This window comes from Perca fluviatilis, chromosome 7 (genome assembly GCF_010015445.1).
Source record: "Perca fluviatilis chromosome 7, GENO_Pfluv_1.0, whole genome shotgun sequence".
Classification (NCBI taxonomy): domain Eukaryota; kingdom Metazoa; phylum Chordata; class Actinopteri; order Perciformes; family Percidae; genus Perca; species Perca fluviatilis.
In genome coordinates, this window is record NC_053118.1 from 17,582,137 (window position 1) to 17,601,391 (window position 19,255).

Sequence of the window (19,255 nt, forward strand, 5' to 3'; positions counted from 1 at the left end):
GACAGTTCAGAGGTTGCAGAAGGGGAAGCAGCTCTTTTTTGTCATCCACTGCTTTTTCCGTTCACAGCCCCAAGGCCAAGGGTTTAGTTAGTTCACAAAATTTTAAGGATCTTGCGGGTTGATCTTGATCACTGGTTCTTCCTCTCTTACCTCACGGGTAGCTTTTCCACTTCTCTAGTTGGCTGGCTCTATCTCTACCCAACCAAAAACCAAACCCGCCCGCCCCCGGGGGGGGGGGGGGGGGTTGGGGGGGGGGGGGTGTGGTGGGGTTGTTTTTTTTTTTTTTTTTTTGTGGGCCCCCCGCACGCTTCCTGGTGTTTGTTTCCCCCCGCCCCCCCCCCCCCCCTCCCTAAACCCCCCCCCCCCCCACACCACCACCAACCTTTTTTCTTTTTTTTTTTATTTGTTTTTTTTTTTTTTTTTTTGGGGTAACTGTAAAATCCACACACTTACACTTTACCTTTAGGGCAGACTTTTAAGTTCTCCAGCCAATACTGTTCTGTAATGATATACAATTATGTTAGAGAGCATTTCTGTCTACATAAACCATCCGTATAAACGGTTGCTGTATGTGTACATTTCTAGACAGAGAAATCCGAACCAATTAAAACCTCAAACCCTTCATCCCGCTGATATTTGATCTAACTTCTAAAACAGACTGTTGCGACTGGCATCTCTCATGTCCTTTGCTTGCCACAACTGGGGAGACATCCCGCAGTAGGGATGTCTCTAAGATCTGAATTGTGGTGGTGCTCCGTTCCCAGTTGACTGTGGGAGTAAGCCTTAATGCCTTTCAGGAGTGGGAGCGTGTTTCCCCTGGAAGATATAAAAACTGTCTGTAGGTGGTAGCTTCCAAGAAGTTGTCAGAGACTATAGATAAACAAATTTTTTTTTTACAAGGACACAAAGGACCTTGTAGAAAGCACTTGCTCAAGTAATCTCAAGTAATTTCATCCTCTGGATGTTTGTTTAACCGACCTCAACTAACTCACTGTGTACACTACAAGACTCAAAAGAAGACTGGAAGCAGCACAGACTCGTGCAATTACAGGCTCAAGTCATTTTAAATAATATCATTCCAGTTCAATATGATCATTTAGTATCACTTCAAATGCTGGGTGTCTCTGCATTCTTTTTGAAAACAGCTCCTACAGTCTCAACAGTCATAGGCCTACTTTAACAAAAATACCACTGAAAAAGCTCAATCTTTATACAATCTCAATGTGAGGTCAGCCTGCACTGAGAGAGAGAGAGAGAGAGAGAGAGAGAGAGAGATGGGAGAGAGAGAGAGAGAGAGAGAGAGAGAGAGAGAGAGAGAGAGAGAGAGAGAGAGAGAGAGAGAGAGAGAGAGATGTGAATGGAGCAAATAGAAGCAAACGTGATGGTTGGTGCAGGAATCTTAAAAGTGAATTATCATGAAAGGATCTGATCAGTTGGGCTGTGAAGTTGTGTGAAGTTATAAACTTGTATCACAGCACCCTCTGGTGGCAAACACGTATTAACAAATATAGGAACCGTTTTTGTTTTTTTTAACATTAACAAAAGTGAAAATGTTGCCTGATGTTTTCCACACATCTGCACACAGACTACAGACTTCAATGGCTTAACAAAAGATTTGATACGTCTTTGTTATCTAGTGCTGAAGCTGTGAGTGAGGTACTAAACATGTAGTAGACAGTGATCAAGTGTCAGGCTGAACTTTGGCACAGCTGCAACTGGCACTGGTGTGCTAACTGGTAGCCAAAACACAGAGCAATACATCTGACAGAATATAGAGCCAATACGAATTAGAAGTACAAACGAGGAAGTATTGAGACACTTTGAAATAACTTTAAACGAATCACCTTGAGAATTAGATATTTATGCTGTGTCCACTTCACCCCCTATATTTAGTTGTTGACATGTGTCGTGCAGGTCAGCTGGGATCCTGCTGCAGGACACGCCTCTGGGCTGAATGGAGCTCGCGCCGTGCGAGAAGTTCGACTTGCAGTGGATCCAAAATTGTTTTGACCAGATTTCACGGATTTTAACAAGGATCTATAATCGATATTATTGAGTCTTTATAGTCGAGTAAATGCAGCGATGACGCGGGAGGAAGATCTCATTCGGATTGCAAAAAAATTGGACAAGATGGTGTCTCGAAATAACACGGTGAGACCGTATTTTGACACCCACAGGTGGCGTGTCGTCCTGCCACATCGTGCAGTGTGTGCAGAAGGCCCGTAAATGTCTCTTCTTTAAAAGATCCTCCAGATTTACGATGACAACAAGTTTGATTTCGTCTGAAACGGTGTATTGGAAAAGTGTGCACATTTGTAATATGAGCATGACTGTACTGTTACAAATGGTCAACAGGTGTTTGGCGCGGGTTTCCAGACATTTCGCTCGCAGTCGACCCAGAGTGTGCAGCGCTATTTGGGTCAACTTTAGTCAACTCGTTGGCAAGTTTTTGCAAAGTTTTTTGCTGGTTTTGTTATTGAACGGGGACTCATGCAACAGAAAGTAAACAACATGGCTTGTGGGCAAGGTCGTGTGTGTGTTTGTGTGTGTGTGTGTGTGTGTGTGTGTGTGTGTTTGTGTGTGTGTGTGTGTGTGTGTGTGTGTGTTTGTGTGTGTTTGTGTGTGTTTGTGTGTGTGTGTGTGTTTGTGTGTGTGTGTGTGTGTGTGTGTGTGTGTGTGTTGTACAGGACGTAGTTTCATGGCGCTCTTGCACAGCTGTAAACGACAATGCAGTAGTCAATAAAACTGAAAAACTATAATTTCTAGAATAAAGCAAACAATCAGAGAAAATCTTATGTAGGCTAAAGCCTGTTCTGAGATAATAATTTTTTTAATTTATGGAATCAATATATTTGTCTAAAATAATGACGGAAACTTAAAAATACAGAAGTGAAACTGTAACTGCTCACTTATCAGTTTGTGGTTTCTTTTTTGAAATATTCTCATTTGCGATCAAATCTGCATTTGTCGTTATATTTCTAAGATTCAAGATTTATAAGTTAAAAGTCTAAATTAAGTTGGCCGTTGACTCTGTTGTGTGTGCAGGAGGGCGCCATGGACCTGCTGAGGGAACTGAAAGGTTTCAATATGACACTCAAACTTCTCCAGGTAGGTATTGTCCAGTGTATAGTTTATACTGGAGTACAATTAACTCATTCTTAGTCTTACACCAACATGCCAAATGAGATAGCAGCATGGTTTTTAAAGCTCACATTGTACATTTTTGATTGTTTTAGGAAACGAGGATCGGCATGTCTGTGAACGGTATCAGGAAGCACTGCACAGACGAGGAAGTCATTGCCTTGGCAAAGATCCTCATTAAAGACTGGAAAAGACTTCTGGGTACTTGATTTTGATACATGATTCACTGAGCAGTTAAATAGTTGTTTGTGCAATAAACACATCCATGAAGTGAATGATTTGCTGATATGATTCCCCCTTCCATGCAAACACTCACACAGACTCTGAGAAACCATCTGAAATGAAGAACGGTTTGGATTCCAGTAAAACAGCCGTGTCTCCACACAGCTCCCCCTCTGAGACACAAAGCAGGTCAGTGCTTTAACAGCTGCTCCACAGAAACTCCACAGCTGACATGATGTTTAACACAGAAGCAGAGGCAATATGAAGAGTGGTGAATGTGACCTAGCTGCTTTAATATTAATCTAAAATGACATGGAATTGTGATGGAAATGCAGATGTTCAGTGAAATGGTGAGATGTTTGTCATATACACGCCACATCGCACCACACCAGACCTATAGTTTTTGTACATGTTTATGTATTATGACCGTTAAATCAGAATGTAAAGACATTTGTTGTTTGTTTTCCATGGAAGCTTTTAAATGACTCTATTTTCCAGTAGAATTTTCAACCCGCTGACAGCTGTAAGTGAATTTACGTCATCTAGGTGTCCAAACAAAGACTGTATTCGGCACCAAGGACAGTGCTTTAGAATTAGAAATCAAAAGAATAAAAATAAAACGATTAAAGAAGTCTCATTTCATGTCAGAATTTCTAGCAACACACATCAAATGTATCCATCTGTTCTAACAGGTAAGGGATAATGTAGAGCGAGCCAGTCATTATTGCGAATTGAAGGGGTTCAATTTGCAATAATGACCTGCCTGCTCTTAGTACACGGCTACTTACTAAAGATATCAATAATTTGACACAAAAATGTTAATTTATAAATGATTTTATTGATTTAAAAATGGTCCTCCAGAGAACTGTGTCCATGGCAGCGGTCTGTTATTTATAGCCGCAGTCTGCTTTTAAGAAATAACAGACCCTTAGAATGCCGTAATTGACCAATCAGTATTGTTTTTTTTCAGCGTGTAAAAAGGTAAATTATAACTAATGGTTCTGTTGTGTCTATGTGCTTGCTTGGATATTTCTGTGGTTAGATCATGACATTAGAAATGAACCTTAAAGTCTGGGCACAAGTGATGATGGATGCTTCTGTTACTGAGGCTGTAATTTGGTAATTTTTCAAGCTAGTCATGTTTCGAAGGGCAAATGTAGAACATTTCTAAAAAGGCTTTGAAAGTCGTGATGTCCTATTTGTTTTTTGCGTGAAGTTTTCATCTAAAGCACTGGATTCTCTTCTAATGCCCCATTCTGACTGGAATATGTTCTGTGGGGTAGGTGGGGAAGGGAGGATTTACTTTGGGGGGGCCCTTTTTTGGGGGCCCAAAAAAATGCTGGGGGGGGTTCCTCTTTTTTTTACTGTGGAGGCATTAGCATTTTTACACACAAAGTTTGTGCGCGTTAACTTTAATCAGCTCAGCGAACAGTGTGACAAGAAAGAAGTAAAGATGAACTTTATGAGACACAAAACCCTGCCAGCTCATCAAATAGGCTCTTGGATTTATTTTTAATTCTGTCCGAATGGGGCCTAAATTGCATTACAACAACAAACCTGACGTATGTGAAATGTTTGCTGGCTCTTGAACAGAGGTAAAGATGATACTTCCTTTGTTTCTGTTAGTCACAGGAGACTTGACGTCAAACTGAAACACGACTCAGATCCTGACAAAAAACACCCTGATAAAAAACGGAAAGAAAAACATAATGAACACTTAAACAAAAAGAGACACGCGGATGACCCAAGTGATGAAAAGCACCCGGAGGAGCCCCAAAATGAGAAACATCTCCAAGAAATCAGAAAAGAGGAGCATTTAGAAGAACCCAAAAAACGACACGTGGAGGACGCCCAAGTGGAATTGAATAACAAGAAACAGAAGCATTTACAAGACCTGCAGAGTGAGAAACACAGGCCAGAACCGAGAAAAGAAAGACCGTTAGGAGAGCCAAAGAAGATGAGACACATGGAAGAAGTCAAAAAGGAAAAACGGACGGAGCCTAAGAAGCACAGCTACTCAGATGACATGAAGAAGGATAAACAGAGAGAAGAAGGCAGACATGAGAGGTCGATAAAATCACCGCAACGAGAGAGACCGCCGACTGAACCCCAGAAAGAGAAACCTGCCTTTCACAAATCAATATTTGAAAGGTGAGACGGAGGTGGCTCAAAACTGATTACTACACATCAAAACATGCAACAGAGCTTCAGATTGAATTATTTATTTCAGGAAAGGAGTGATGGACAGCAGTCTTCTGTATCCCACTCGGTTCCCCTCTCCTCGACCTGCTCGGCCTCCTCTCTCAGTCAAACGCCCCTCTGTGGACCTGAAAAAAGACAGGTCAGGACCGTTACATTGCCTGAGCTGAAGAGCATGATGGACTGAAATATTACTGCATGACCTAACCGTTTCTGATTCACTCATTAGCCGTGACATCTGTTCCTACAGTTTTATAACCAGACTCATGGCCTTACAGGATCCCCGCTGTGCATGGTGCATGCTGTGATGGGTCAGTCAGGTGTGGCTTTATTAAAAGGATTTTTTCTCACCGTTCTGACCTGTACTGTTGTGACATTTGTTCAGAAAGGACAGTAAAGACTCTTCCACCCGACATCCTCTTCCTCATGCTCCTCGACCAGCCTCTCCGCCGGCTAGGCGACATTCACTGGAAGTAAAGAAAGAGAGGTCAGGCGTGCTTCGGTGCATGTTTGAGTTTGTTTAGTGAGATTTTTGTGGAAACTTAAAAACATTTTTCATTTTTTACATTAGGAAACTTACACTGGACCCAAATGCTCCATTTGCTCCTCTTCCTTTTCATCTTCATCCTCCTCCACCCAGGTCAGGGTCTGCATGCCCACTGCAATGCCTCACATTCATATTTGCTGATAATAATCCACTCTCATCATAAAGTGACTCAGATCAGCTCAAAAGGTTTTGTTTCATTTAGAAAAGAGCCTCCTGACCCCAACGCTCCTCTTCCTCCACTTCCTCTTCACCTGCATCCCCCACCTGCTCAACCGAAGCGTCCCTCACTGGACGGGAAAAAAGAGAGGTCTGGATCCGATGAGTTCTCATTACAGGCCGCATGCAGTCACTGCCTTGAAGTATCTGGGAGGATTATTTTGAAGAAATAACCTGTGATTTAATTTGGAGTTTTCTTCTCTGCATTAAATCCTTGTGTTGTTTGCTACAGCAAAAAGGAGTCGTCAGACTATAAACCTCTTCCGCAGAAGAAGACGTCAGATCACATGAAGAAAGACAGGTCCGGGATCTGGGAATTATTCTGTCTCTCATTCATCCTTGAAAAAAATACTTTGCTGTTGTATCTGGAGGAGCCGTAACCTCAAACTGTAATCTCTGTTTTTCGTTAGTTTTAGACAAAATATTGACACAATATAGTACATGACGGTAATGCAGTGTGTAGTGCTGTTATGAGAGTTGTATCGGTGATAAAGCCTTTTCTTTTTACGTGGCTACAAAGGAAATAAAGAATAAAAAATGTTGTGAAGTCAATTGAATACTTTTGTCCATATAACCGGTAGATTTCAAAGGATATACTGTCTAAGGTTTACAGATTTAAGGTTTATACTTTTCCACTATTTTACTATTATTCTCCCATCCTGATATACTAGGAAATCATTCACATCTTTAATTAAAGCTGGTGCACAGTAACTTACTGTAAAAAGAACAAAGAGTCTAGAAGGAGATATTTTGTTGGTAAAAAGACTGTTTTCTTTTTGCAGGAAAGACTCATCGGATGGCAAAGTGCCTAAAAAACACTCCGATGAAGCCAAGAGAGAAAGGTTGGCCAGTCACGAGTGTGAAAATGCTCGTTAAGCTGTGAAACATTGTGGTTGTGTGTTTTGACTCGAGCTTATTCGAACAGTTTTTTTTTCTTCTGTTTTCGGTGCATACTTTTACTGTCTGCGAGTGGATTTGTTCGAGACTCAAACAAATGTTTACTTTTGTCAGGAAAGATTCATCTGACTCTAAACCACCACTTCCCAAAAGTCCCAGTTTGGATGTCAAAAAGGAAAAACACAGGTGTGCAGGAGCAGGAAAATAAATTTCCCCGGACATTGCATCTGAATTTATGCTGCTTCCGACATAATGTGTATTTGATTGGCGTCGGTGTCACAACTTTCGCTTTTGTTTTCAGGAAGGACTCCTGCGACTCAAAGCCTGGCCAACCTGTTAAACGTCAATCAGCTGATTTCAAACCTGACAGGTAGGACTGGTATCCACTTTTCATACTTGGAAATGAAAGAGAACTAAACATTGTCAATAAATCCAAATTTAATGAAAGTGCATTACTCACTGTAGGCGGGAATCCATCGATTCAAAGAAAAGCAGCCCACCCCCAGCAAAGAAGCTCACAGTTGAAAGGTAAATTATTTGTTTAGTTTCACAAGTTTGTTTCAATGGAAAGCATGAAGATGATGCTGTTGACTTTATATTACAGAAGAGAGTCTCACGGCTCTAAGACTTCTCAGCCTGGACCTCCACAGAGGAAGCCCTCTACTGATAGTATTGAAAGGTATTTTTTTATTTAAACAATATTCAAGTCATTGTAGTTTGAGTATTACAATGTATTCTGATGATACTTATGATTATTTTATATTCAATCTAGCTTAAGTACACTCATTTTAAGTAAGGAGGGCCATTTTATGAAATATAAGATCAATGATAATAAACTGGATGTTGCTATTTGGCACAGAGAATTATCACGCCACTCTGCAGGTTCCCCTCAGCTCGGCTAAGGAACGTTTTAGCATTTCAGTTATTCTTTTGGTTTTACAGCCTGCAACTGTACTGTTTGGTTTAGTCTCATGGCTCTCATCAGCCTGGTTTCCAGCAGCATCCAGATGTTTTTGGTGATAAACTCACCAAAAAATTCACAGTACACTACAATATGTTTTAGGAGAGGAAAACAGTCAATGCTTTTGTTATTCCTGCTGGATGTGTAAATCCTTTTTTTTTCTAACATGTTAGCCATGCCCTCTTTATAAGGTGATAATATGTCCGTGTGTTCCGCTTTCCCCAAATGGACAAAAATAATACTTATGGCTGCTTGCCGGTGTTGAATGGGATTCAGTTGACATGTGGAAAGGGCCTCAGTTTTGTCCTTTATATATATTTAGTAAGATGTAATGTCACAAAAGGTTTAAAAAAATGAAATGCTTCAGAAAAAATCCCAGGCTCAGTTTGGACGCCTCTCTTTCCATTCTAATCAGGCCAAATACACCAGATGTGACGTCACACACTTTGCTTTGATGTGTCCTTTTCTGCAGGAAGGGCAAAATTGATACCCCTAAAACTCCCACCACCCCGACCAGCCCCATGTCACCCAGCTTCAGTTCTGCCGGGGGTCCGCTATCCCCTCACCTCACTACCGGAGACTCCGTCAGAGACAAGTGCATTGAGATGCTGGCAGCTGCCCTGCGCACAAACAGTGAGGCTGATAGTACACATAACCACAGAGAGTACACACTACAGCAGCTCATGTGCTCTAAATATGCTGACAAAGTAACATACAAAACCAGCTCTGGCTAGTGGAACTTAGCAGCCATATACTGCATAAGGAACACACCCAAATCTCACTATAGTGTGCAGTTTATTAACATGATTTCTTTTTTACTGGTCTTCACAGACGACTTCAAGGATTTTGGAACTAACTGTGACAGCATGGCTGCAGAGATCGAAGATCATATCCTTCAATTTAGCTGATTATTTGCTGTCGTGATTGGTTTGACTAATCAGCAGTTCATTCACTGATTATCCAAATGGAAGGTATCCCATTTGACATCCTTACTATGTCCCTTAACTCCACGGTCGCACATATCTACCAGGAGACAAAGGCCACTGATATGAAATACAAAAACAGAGTACGCAGTCGCATCAGCAACCTGAAGGACCCGAAGAACCCTGGGCTACGCAGAAACGTCCTCGCAGGAAGCATTGACTTGAGCCGCATCGCCAGCATGTCTGCTGAGGTACAGAACGCTGCAACGGCACACGAAACCATTGATGAACTCCTTTCATGGTGAATAGATTTGCTTTTATGTCCCTCTGCTCCATTTTTTCACATCTCTGTCTTTATGCAGGAGATGGCCAGTGACGAGTTGAGAAAGCTGAGGAACGTTCTCACCCAGGAGGCCATCAGGGAGCACCAAATGGCCAAAACTGGTGGCACCACCACCGACCTGCTGCAGTGCGGCAAGTGCAGGAAGAAGAACTGCACCTACAACCAGGTAAACAGGCACTCTACTGTACTTCTACCTACTTATTTCACATGCACAACCTCTCGCTACGTTGTTACGGTAAACCTCACTTTAAAGCAACTCTATGTAACTTTTAGCCCTACAGGTTGTCTCTTGGAACTACCCGACGTGAGTTGTAGTTCCAATGAGACAACCTGTAGGGGGACCGTCCCCCTACTCTCATTGTCTCATATGTTTCACTGGAACTACAGATGCAGCTAAAAGTTACATAGTGTTGCTTTAAGGTGTATTTTAGCTCTAATGGGACTTTTAGAGGCAGAGACAGATGTGTGTGTGTGTGTGTGTGGTGTGTGTGTGTGTGTGTGTGTGTGTGTGTGTGTGTGTGTGTGTGTGTGTGTGTGTTATCTTGCAACTTAGGGTTGATGTGGAGTTTTAACAAAGAAAAATAAATCGTTAGAGAAAGAAAAAGTATGTTTAAAGTATTTAACATAAAGATTTTTTTTCCCCAGTGATATTTTGCATGTATGTTCAGTTATGAGAAGCAGGTGGATGCAGTAATTATCTCTTTGTCTGAGTTCGAAAGCTGTTTTTATGAATATTTTAGTATCCGATATCAAAGGAATGGATGTCTGGTAACCTGTCTGTAATGTTTATTTTGTAATTGATTGATGGCATGTGATGTGTGTGCGTGTGCGTGTGTGTGTGTGTGTGTGTGTGTGTGTGTGTGTGTGTGTGTGTGTGTGTTTTAGGTGCAGACACGCAGTGCTGATGAGCCAATGACCACATTTGTACTGTGTAATGAGTGTGGTAACCGATGGAAGGTAAGTTTTTCCCCAACCTTTATTTTAATTACTCATATCTTTTGTACTTACAATTATTTTATAAAAACTAATATATATATTTTTTCTTCTTCTAAATTTCAGTTCTGCTGATGCCTTCCAGATGAGACCAGGTTTTTTAGTCCCAGCATAATGTACTGCATTTTTTTTTTAAATAAATTATTGCAGCTAATAAGGTTTACAGATAACAGTGCTCTTACAATTTTTACTTGACATTTTGAGATTTGTAAGCATGAGCTAATAATCAGGGTTTGCTTTATGTGGAATTGAAGACTGAGCATGATTGTCAGGCTGATGACTGTTAACACATCAATAATGATCAGGGTGCTGTCATGATGGAAAGACCATCCAGTTAATATGCTTTGCATACTACAGCAGTTCACTTTGTATATATCTAATAAAACTGCATAAATCATTAGTACGATGGCTTTTTAAACTCCCGTTTTAATAAAGAATTTTGACAATCAGTCTTACTCAGTCACTTCCCACATCATCATCATCATCATCATCATCAATTTCTTGTGGCACAGAATATACTGTTTACATTTTTATCAGTATCAAGTTTTTTTTTCATCATTTCAATAAACTCGTAGAGACCGACTAAACTGAAGAAATAAATAAAAACTGAGCATTGGATTTACAATTTGCATAACACAGTACATTACTAATATTATAAGAGAGCCAAGTTTAAACATACAATCGATATGCTAATAATTATGAAAACAATCCGTAAAGCATTGCACAGATAAGTATTCTTTCAAAGAAAGATGTTATTAATGAAAAAGGTGCAATTGCATTTGTAAATTATTTTCTGTTGCACCGCTGAAAACATACAGTAGATGGCAACAATAATAACTTAAAACACAGGCAGCATCATTTCTGAATATTGAATCTTTTCTTTCAGGTTACTGATCACAAGTAAATTAGATGCTTGTTTGTTACTGCCAGTTCAGCTGTCTGGTAAAGCCAGAGGAAAGTGCTGCTGAAGATTAACGGGACATTATTAAAGCCAAACAAAACAAAACAAATTCCTAAACATTACTGAATTTGACATACTTGATGAGAAATATGTTTGTGCCTTGAGCAATGTGCAAATTATACTCCATCAATTCTGTGTTTCTGAAGATATTGGACTGCATGCAGTACATCTGATATATAAATAATATAAAATGTGGTGGTAATGTGAGAAATATGGTCTGTAGAAATTATAGAAAGGAAAAGCTTCTCGGCCACCCTCTGGCTAAGTATCCACCATCTGGTTTCCTGTGAGTTGAAACCACATTCATTTATTTCTTCTGCATCATTTCACCATTATAAGTCCTCTGCTGTTTTGCATGTAAAACTCAGAAAGCATCAACACTGACTGTGTAATTCTACACTGGTGCACTAGTGTTATAATCATCATCCCTGTTTTATCTTGGAATCTAAAAGTAAGCAGAAAAATATCACCTGAAATTCAATTTCAAAGCGACACCTAAAAAACCAAATTCGATTAACTAGGACTTCTAATTGATAATTTCAAACAAACAAATTACTTGCTGTAACAATTTGTTCATGGATCCTGCAACATAATTCACCATATTTCTCACTTAGTGGCAGCTGCTCTGCTCTGTGACATCTGTGTCCCCAACAGTTGGTGAGAAGAGATATAAAAGCTGTTGAAACAATAACACTTCATACCATTCCCAAAGTGAATAATTCTCTCAAATAATGGCAACATACAAATTAAAAATAATTTATACAGTCATAGCAAATTGTCTTTAAATAAAAGTAAATAGATTTAGATAGGTAGTTTTGCACATATTTTATTACTAGCCAATCTAGGCTGATTATTATAGCCTTAGCTCTTCCAATACACTTGTCTGCTTTTATGCCAATGTTGGACCTTGTAGCTTGGGGGAAATCAATCTGATGGGGTCACTGCAATGAGAGCTGACATTTTGAAGACCAGATACAGAAAAAAACCAAGTCTGCATATTTGTTAAATCCTGGATTTAAATGGACTGGATGTGATGCGAAAGTCTTTTAATTGTGTTTCATTGCCATATTCCACTTTTACAAAACTTTTTCAAAAACTGTCTGGTATTTGGGATTGAAGATGCAGTTTTGACTCCATCATAAATCAAAATAATGAATTATGTTATAAGAACGTATATACTAAATTACGAGGTTATGTTCAGATGCTCCAGAAGTGTTAATTTAGCTCCCCTGTTTATTTTTGACGTAATACTTTAAAGTGATGTGTTGGATTTGCAAGGTATGTCTGCATCAGGACTGGGTCATTGATGGTTTGCTTTCTGTTTTTCTGACAAGACCTATAAATCTATACAGTAAATATGTGGCTTGACATGCCATGTCAAATTGATCAAAGACACACTGTGATGTGAACTCAGTATAGATGTTACAGTCGCTCTCTTGAGCACATGTGCGCCAATCCATCACTGACAGCCACATACATGCACCGTCCAATCACGTAAATCCATCTGCTTCAAAACAAACAGACCTCAGGAGTTTAAGTGACTGTCAGTATGAATTCCTTTCACTAGACGGCAGAACATTTGGACATAATTACATCTCTGTCAGGCATTGCTGGAATCTTTCCATTAAGTTCACACTGCGCTCAGTAGTGTGTTAATGGCAGGTTAAATGCTGCTATAATTTTGTCTACTTTGTCTTGAAAACCTAAAACATTTAAAGTCTTAACAGGCAAGACTCTTCACTGTGCACTCTACACAGCTCATACTGTTGGTATTCATGAAAGCTTATTGCATTGTTGACTTGTGGAAGTCTTCTTTGTCTAAAATGTTTCTCTGCAGTGTTATGATGAGTATGTACCCTCTCAGCCTCCTGTTGTTGTTGCAGCTGCATGCAGCCTCTCTATAAATGTAAATCAATCTGACTTGCATACAATGTCCCCGTCATACAGTATAATCGGTCAGGCAATTAAAAATACTAAACACTTGAACTATAAATGTATAGCTGAATGTGCTTTGAACAGTATACAGGTGTATTGCTGAATATATTTTCTAAAATGAACACACTTTCATGAACAATGGTGAGATCATTTATCTGATATTTACTTAAAGTAAATTCAGTCACACCCATGTTTTACAATTTGATAGCTGTTCTGGATGCATGTATGTCCGTTTCCTTCTGCTTTCTTTGTGTTGGAATTTCAAACTCCAGTGGATTTATGAGGACTCTGGTTAACTGCTGCTCAGATCGCTGCATGGTAAATTGAGACAGCTAGCCAGACTATCTGTCCAATCTGAGTTTTTGAGAATCTTGTGCCCTTTCTAACAATGTGCTTATGGAGGCAATTTGACTTTCACACGAGGCACAGTGAGCTTCCAAGTGAAGCCATGTCCACCAACTGCCGCACTGCCTCCTGTCATAAATCATACCAGACATACCAGCAGAAGAACAGAAACGGGCCCTTTTTGGACAGCTACTGTCCTCACATTTCTTACACAGCACACACCATTCTTACACAGGATGTTCAGCAGGGTGTTATATCTCTCACAGTATTAAACATTAAGCGATAGGAGTTAGGGTTTTTGAGCTAGGAGCAGGACTACCAAAAGTGTGCCAGAGCCTCGTTTCTGTGAGAAGAACTCTCTGAGACAGGAGTCGTCATGGCAACCTTTAACTGCAGTTGATCATGTGATCTGATCCCTGACGTCCTTCGTCCTTCTCTCAAAAATCACGTCAGTGGTCACCAATTGTTGGCGTATTCTTTGAGTTTTTGAGAAAGGAGAGAGGCTTGGGTCCAATGAAGTTTTAACAAAAATATTTAATAACGAAATGACATGACAGAACAGGATTTTACGCTGCAGCGGACTGAAAAGATGCTTCTCCCTTGTGGATTCACATTCAACAGTCCCAAACTGGCACAACAGCAGGGGTTGGCTCCAAGACGGATAGACAAAAGGTTTCTTCCTGCCGTGTGACAAAAGAAGGGCTGCCCCTCGATCATTTGGATCAAAGACCGTCATGATCTTATTATCTTGAGAAAATTAGGAATCAGTAAGAAACAGAAAGATATTTATTGGGTCTAACAGTATTGATACAATCCTTCAGTCTTAACGCAGCTGCAGCGTATATATTGTGAATACATTAAAACATAAAAGTACATCGACATCAAAGATCAGCATTGTTTTAACTTTTTTAAACTCAACAATCCCTACTTTCACAACATGTATTGGTGTGAAATCACTATAAATGTCATTAAAAATAAAGTCATTACATAAACATAAAAATATAACAAAAAATGTAAACATTAGCAAACAAAAGTTGTAAAAAATAAATCATGATTTATAAAAGGAATTAATGTTATTCTCTGACCTCACTATCTGACTCCTCATCTAGTTCCAATAGGTGCTATTTCTCTTAGCACAAACTTCCCCTCTTAAGGAACAAATGGTGTGGGTGTTATCCTTCTATTAACTTCTGGCATGGTCCCAAATTGGGGGCACAAGTAATACAGTCTTACATGTGTGTTTTTGCTGAATATTGAACCCAATCAAGCCAAGTATTCATGTCAGTGTATCCTGTCAGTGTTTCTGTTGCGATTGCTGGATTATTATTATCTAAATAGGTAACTAGCTGTAGGTTCTTTCTACCGAGTGGAGTGGTTTTGGTTGTGGTAAACAGTGGGCGGCTTGAACTCAAAAAATGGCGTTATTTTGTGTTTGATGTAACAGCCGGTTTCACTCACAGTGATGAAATGTTTTGTTTTAACACTAAACTGAAGCAAAAGCAGACATAGGCCTACTTAATTAAATCAGGAGACACTTAAAAGTTGTTGATCAGGTAAAAAACACAATGGGAACTTAAATCAGTCAACAGGAAAAAAAAAGGGTATCGCCACACACACACACACACACACACACACACACACACACACACACATCACATGTCATCAAGTGTGTATGAGGAGGCAACCAAGATTCTGCGCCAACTCCCCAGATTCCGCGACTAAGCAGACATGTCTACGCCTGCAGTGCTTCCGACTGCATTCACTGACACGGCGCCTTTCAACATCTCTGGAAAAACCCTACATTTTAAAATAAGACTAACTCACAACTACGTGCTTGGCATATCACTTTTAAAATTTAACAATTACCATAGGTAAAATGAGGTTACTATATTGATGAGTGCATGGATAAATGTATACAAAACTAAGCAGCTTTTTTGAGTTCTTGACTGAATTAAAATACAATTGATTCTCGCTGCTTTAATATTGTCATCACTGATGTCTTTCCTTTTGTGTACTTTCAGAGATAGAAGATAACTGCCAGGGGGAGCCAGGCATTGTGACAATGACAATGCTATAAAATATATTTATTATAAATAATAAATGTCTATTTTTATATTATTATAAATAAATAATTTAACTGTAATTCCTTGTGGTTGAGTTTGTTTTCTCTGAGGTCTCTAACATCCCTGGTTTTTAGTAGCCTTTTGCCCGACCTAGACCAATTTTTTACATTACTTTAGGTGGTACAGTATGGAAGTATACATTGTGTGAAATATAAAAAATCTAAAGAAACGGTAAGTGGTACTACGCTGTACTCTGGTCCTGACCTGTATGCATTTGTGGTGTCTTGTAATCCCACCCATCCATTCCCTATTGCTATTGTTAAACAATTGATATTCTCTCTCTCTCAGTGACAGTGTGACCTACGTATGTCAATACAGCTACTGCTATTAATACTTAGCTAGTGTTATACGGATGTACACCAAGTATTAGGCACACTGTGTAAATTTATTGCGGAATTTTCTAGTTTGCTCTTACCATTGTATCGCCGTGTGTACTTTGTCCATAGCAATCCCACCAATCGGTCCCAAAGCGTCCCAGTTAGATAGAAAATACCGTAAACATCTTTGTAAATCTTTATAATCATTCACCGAAAAAAACAAGCAGGCCTGCCTTGTTGCATTTTCTAAATTTTCTTCAAAACGTGCCATTTTAGCATGTGGCTTTCTAGCTCAAAGTTTGTTGTTTCAGGAAGCATAGCGCTCGTGAGAACGGCAACACACAGAAAGGAGAAGTGGAGAGACATTAGGGAAATAATACTGGAAATGTTCTTCCGTTGATCCAGACTGAGTGCAGGCCATTATTGACATTGAATCACTTGCATCCTCAGCTTTGCTCTTTTAAAAAGAAAAACGAAATCTGCTCTTGTCTTTGTTCAATCCGTATTTCATTGTAGCAGCAGAAGTAAGACCATCTCAATCATTTTAATGCTTAATGTTTTGAGACCTCTTCAATAACCTTGTGTGTTAGTGTGAAATGTTAATTGTTAAACCTTTACTGCTGCCGTGTCTGATGAAAGCGGCACGGTTGAGACTTTTTAAATTGCGAGGAAAATGCACTGAGGAAGAGAAGGTGATGGATGATCTATAACTCCGGACTCCTGTGGAGTTGACTGCCTCCTGCTCTGTCTCCTGACTTTCACTTTCAAAGTAGCAAAAGCCATTTCACCACTTTCACTCAAGAGTGGGATGAAATGCATTTGATGTTCAGAGCAATCAGGCTGTGGAGGAAAATTCACATCCTGGATATGCACCTGTCTCCGCTTTAGAATTTAATCACTTAGTGAATGCAAATACCCCAAACTGAGCAATTTTCTTTTGATCTGCTGTATAGAGGATAAATAATACTGTAGAGGGAAAACGTTAGTGGTTATTAGCCTAAATCTGTTGAGAACTATCTGGCTGAGAACTATATAGCCTGTATCCTACCTCCTTTCCACCTGCTGCTGTTTCTGCTCAATTGTTGTTTTATGTTTAATGATGTATAGTATTTCAATCAGGAGAGACTTCGTTGCAGATATGCAAACATTTATTAACAAGATAACCAAGTAAGTACAAACACAAGTTATTTGGAGATTAGTCTCCATTGTTAAGGGGTATCTATACAAATGTCATGGTTTAGGAAAACCAAACACATCCCCCAATGGAAACCAGACACTGGTGGTGGCGAGAAAAAGCCGAAGACGAAACCAAGCCGACAGCCGGGAGAAGACCGAGAACACCGTCGAAAAGGCCGGGAGGAGGAAGGGGAGGAGGCGGGTCGCACTATGGTCTGAAAAACAACTGACAGAAGCAGGGGAGAGAACAGCTTTAAAACACGGTAGTCAGCTGTGATTGGTCAGAACCTAAGTGCCCGCTCCTAATTGGTATACAGAACTGTAACACCCACCGCCCAGCTAATCAGTGAAAGGGAGAGAAGCCACGTAATAGAAGTCTCCCTGTCTGAATTTACGCTGAGCTACATTAGTGTGCTGTATGTTTAATGTTTGATAACATCCAATCTCATGGTTGGGTTTTAATGTTTTAGAGAAGCCGATAACAAATTTCCACCAAAGTGGACAATAAAGTCTAATCTAAAAAATCTATCCTCCGCAGGGCTGTTGAGTAAGTTCTGGCAATGTGGCTAGTTGAGAACTGACTTTTGAATGTGGTATGACAGCTGTTTGTTTGATCCTCATGCTCACTTTTGGAGATCTTGACTCAAATAAACACTGGACTGAAGATGTCTGACTAGCAGGAAAGTCTCTGAGTCTTTAAAACAAACTGTGAGGACCTGCAACTTGTCAGATGTTTGGAGCAAGTCATGTTTGTCAGGAGCCAGGGGAGTGGTGTTCAAATAGTACCGTATATCAAATGCATGGTTGCGTAATGCTGGGTGAAATGAGCTGGACTAGAGAAGGACACAGTGGTGTGCTATAGAGCATAGGAGGATAAGCTACAGGTATTGCCAAACAATTGATAATGCCATTGTGTGCAGCAGCACACATTCTGCTTTATATTGGTAATTTTACACACTGAACCCACAGAGACACTGACAATGAGATATCTTTGCACCTTAAAAAACTCATTAGTTTTCCCTCTGCTTTCTCTACTGTGCAGGTAGGATGTGGGAAAAAACTCATTTCCAACTCATCAAAAAGATCTGTGCCTTCAAGGACACTTTCTGTAGTCATCGTCGGAAATGTGCAGAGCTCAAAGTTGTTAATACAGAAATATCTGACGACTTAAAACAGAGAGACAATCAGCTACTGTCTGAAAGGAACACATAAAGAAGTAAAGCATTCTCCAGACTGCTTTAGAACATTTACTATAACTTGCTGGACAACATGTTGTCTGTAGACAGGGGTAATTAAATACAGTAAGTAATATATAGCTAGGCATGAACAACAAGAGTCTACAGCCATGCCACTGTGGCTCTGTAAGGCTAAAGTTCCAAATTTAAAACTATTAAATTAAATTAAGACAGGTGCAGCTGTTTGAGTCAAAACTTAAATCAGACCAAATCATAAAAACAACCTTTATAAGCAATATGCAAATGCTCCTGATTGATGCCCAAAATGTCATGTCCATTTCATAGTCCTTCATCAACACCATTATCATGTGTAATGAGGCTGAAGCCATTCTCATGGAAATTCTGCTCTGCTCTCATCATCTGCTGGAAATTATTCAATGAGCCTCGTAGAGACTTGAGAGGGTGAACAACTGAGACCTGTCTTCAGTGTAGCAGGTGGAAGGATGCATTAAAAAGCTGATATTTCTATTATTTAAAGGTTTGTGAAAGTACGTAGTAGTGCGCTTTTGTCTCAGGAACATGTTCTCACGACTTAATGTACCTCAGAACAGGTTATTGCAATTATCTTTTCTTTTGTGTTTCTCTGAATTCACAACTGTACTTTTCTTTCTCCATCCTTACAAGTCATATTCACCAGAAACCTTGGGAAGTCCTTGTCTCTGCACACTTTCACAGCCCACTGAGGACAAGAGGATCTCTAAATGTGATGTGCTTTCTAATG

General features: G+C 39.8%; 1 protein-coding gene across 4 annotated transcripts; it reads left to right on the forward strand.

Annotated features, from left to right (window-relative positions):
* Window positions 1–1,886: 1,886 nt before the first annotated feature.
* tcea3 (transcription elongation factor A (SII), 3) lies at window positions 1,887–10,891 on the forward strand. 4 transcript variants are annotated; one of them, XM_039807047.1, is made up of 22 exons: window positions 1,887–2,151; window positions 2,356–2,441; window positions 3,046–3,108; window positions 3,237–3,342; window positions 3,462–3,552; window positions 4,990–5,514; window positions 5,594–5,704; window positions 5,948–6,049; window positions 6,134–6,202; window positions 6,312–6,416; window positions 6,558–6,626; window positions 7,108–7,167; window positions 7,337–7,408; window positions 7,524–7,592; window positions 7,688–7,750; window positions 7,827–7,901; window positions 8,656–8,816; window positions 9,015–9,071; window positions 9,203–9,357; window positions 9,469–9,615; window positions 10,335–10,406; window positions 10,509–10,891. In XM_039807047.1, exons 3-22 carry the CDS (start codon window positions 3,055–3,057, stop codon window positions 10,515–10,517), a joined length of 2,172 nt encoding a protein of 723 aa, XP_039662981.1. In that variant the 5' UTR covers window positions 1,887–2,151; window positions 2,356–2,441; window positions 3,046–3,054; the 3' UTR covers window positions 10,518–10,891. The 4 variants fall into 4 exon arrangements, with proteins under 4 accessions (XP_039662981.1, XP_039662980.1, XP_039662983.1 ...); XM_039807046.1 differs by lacking the exon at window positions 2,356–2,441 and having other exon boundaries at window positions 1,890–2,151; XM_039807049.1 differs by lacking the exons at window positions 2,356–2,441; window positions 4,990–5,514; window positions 5,594–5,704 and having other exon boundaries at window positions 1,902–2,151.
* The last annotated feature ends 8,364 nt before the right edge of the window (window positions 10,892–19,255 follow it).

Bases quoted from the DNA above. Each gene is read 5' to 3' on its own strand.
- tcea3 (XM_039807046.1), top strand. From the start codon at position 2,083: ATGACGCGGGAGGAAGATCTCATTCGGATTGCAAAAAAATTGGACAAG. The intron at 5,705-5,947 runs GTCAGGACCGTT...ACATTTGTTCAG, and splicing joins GTGGACCTGAAAAAAGACAG to AAAGGACAGTAAAGACTCTT. The intron at 6,627-7,107 runs GTCCGGGATCTG...TTCTTTTTGCAG, and splicing joins GATCACATGAAGAAAGACAG to GAAAGACTCATCGGATGGCA.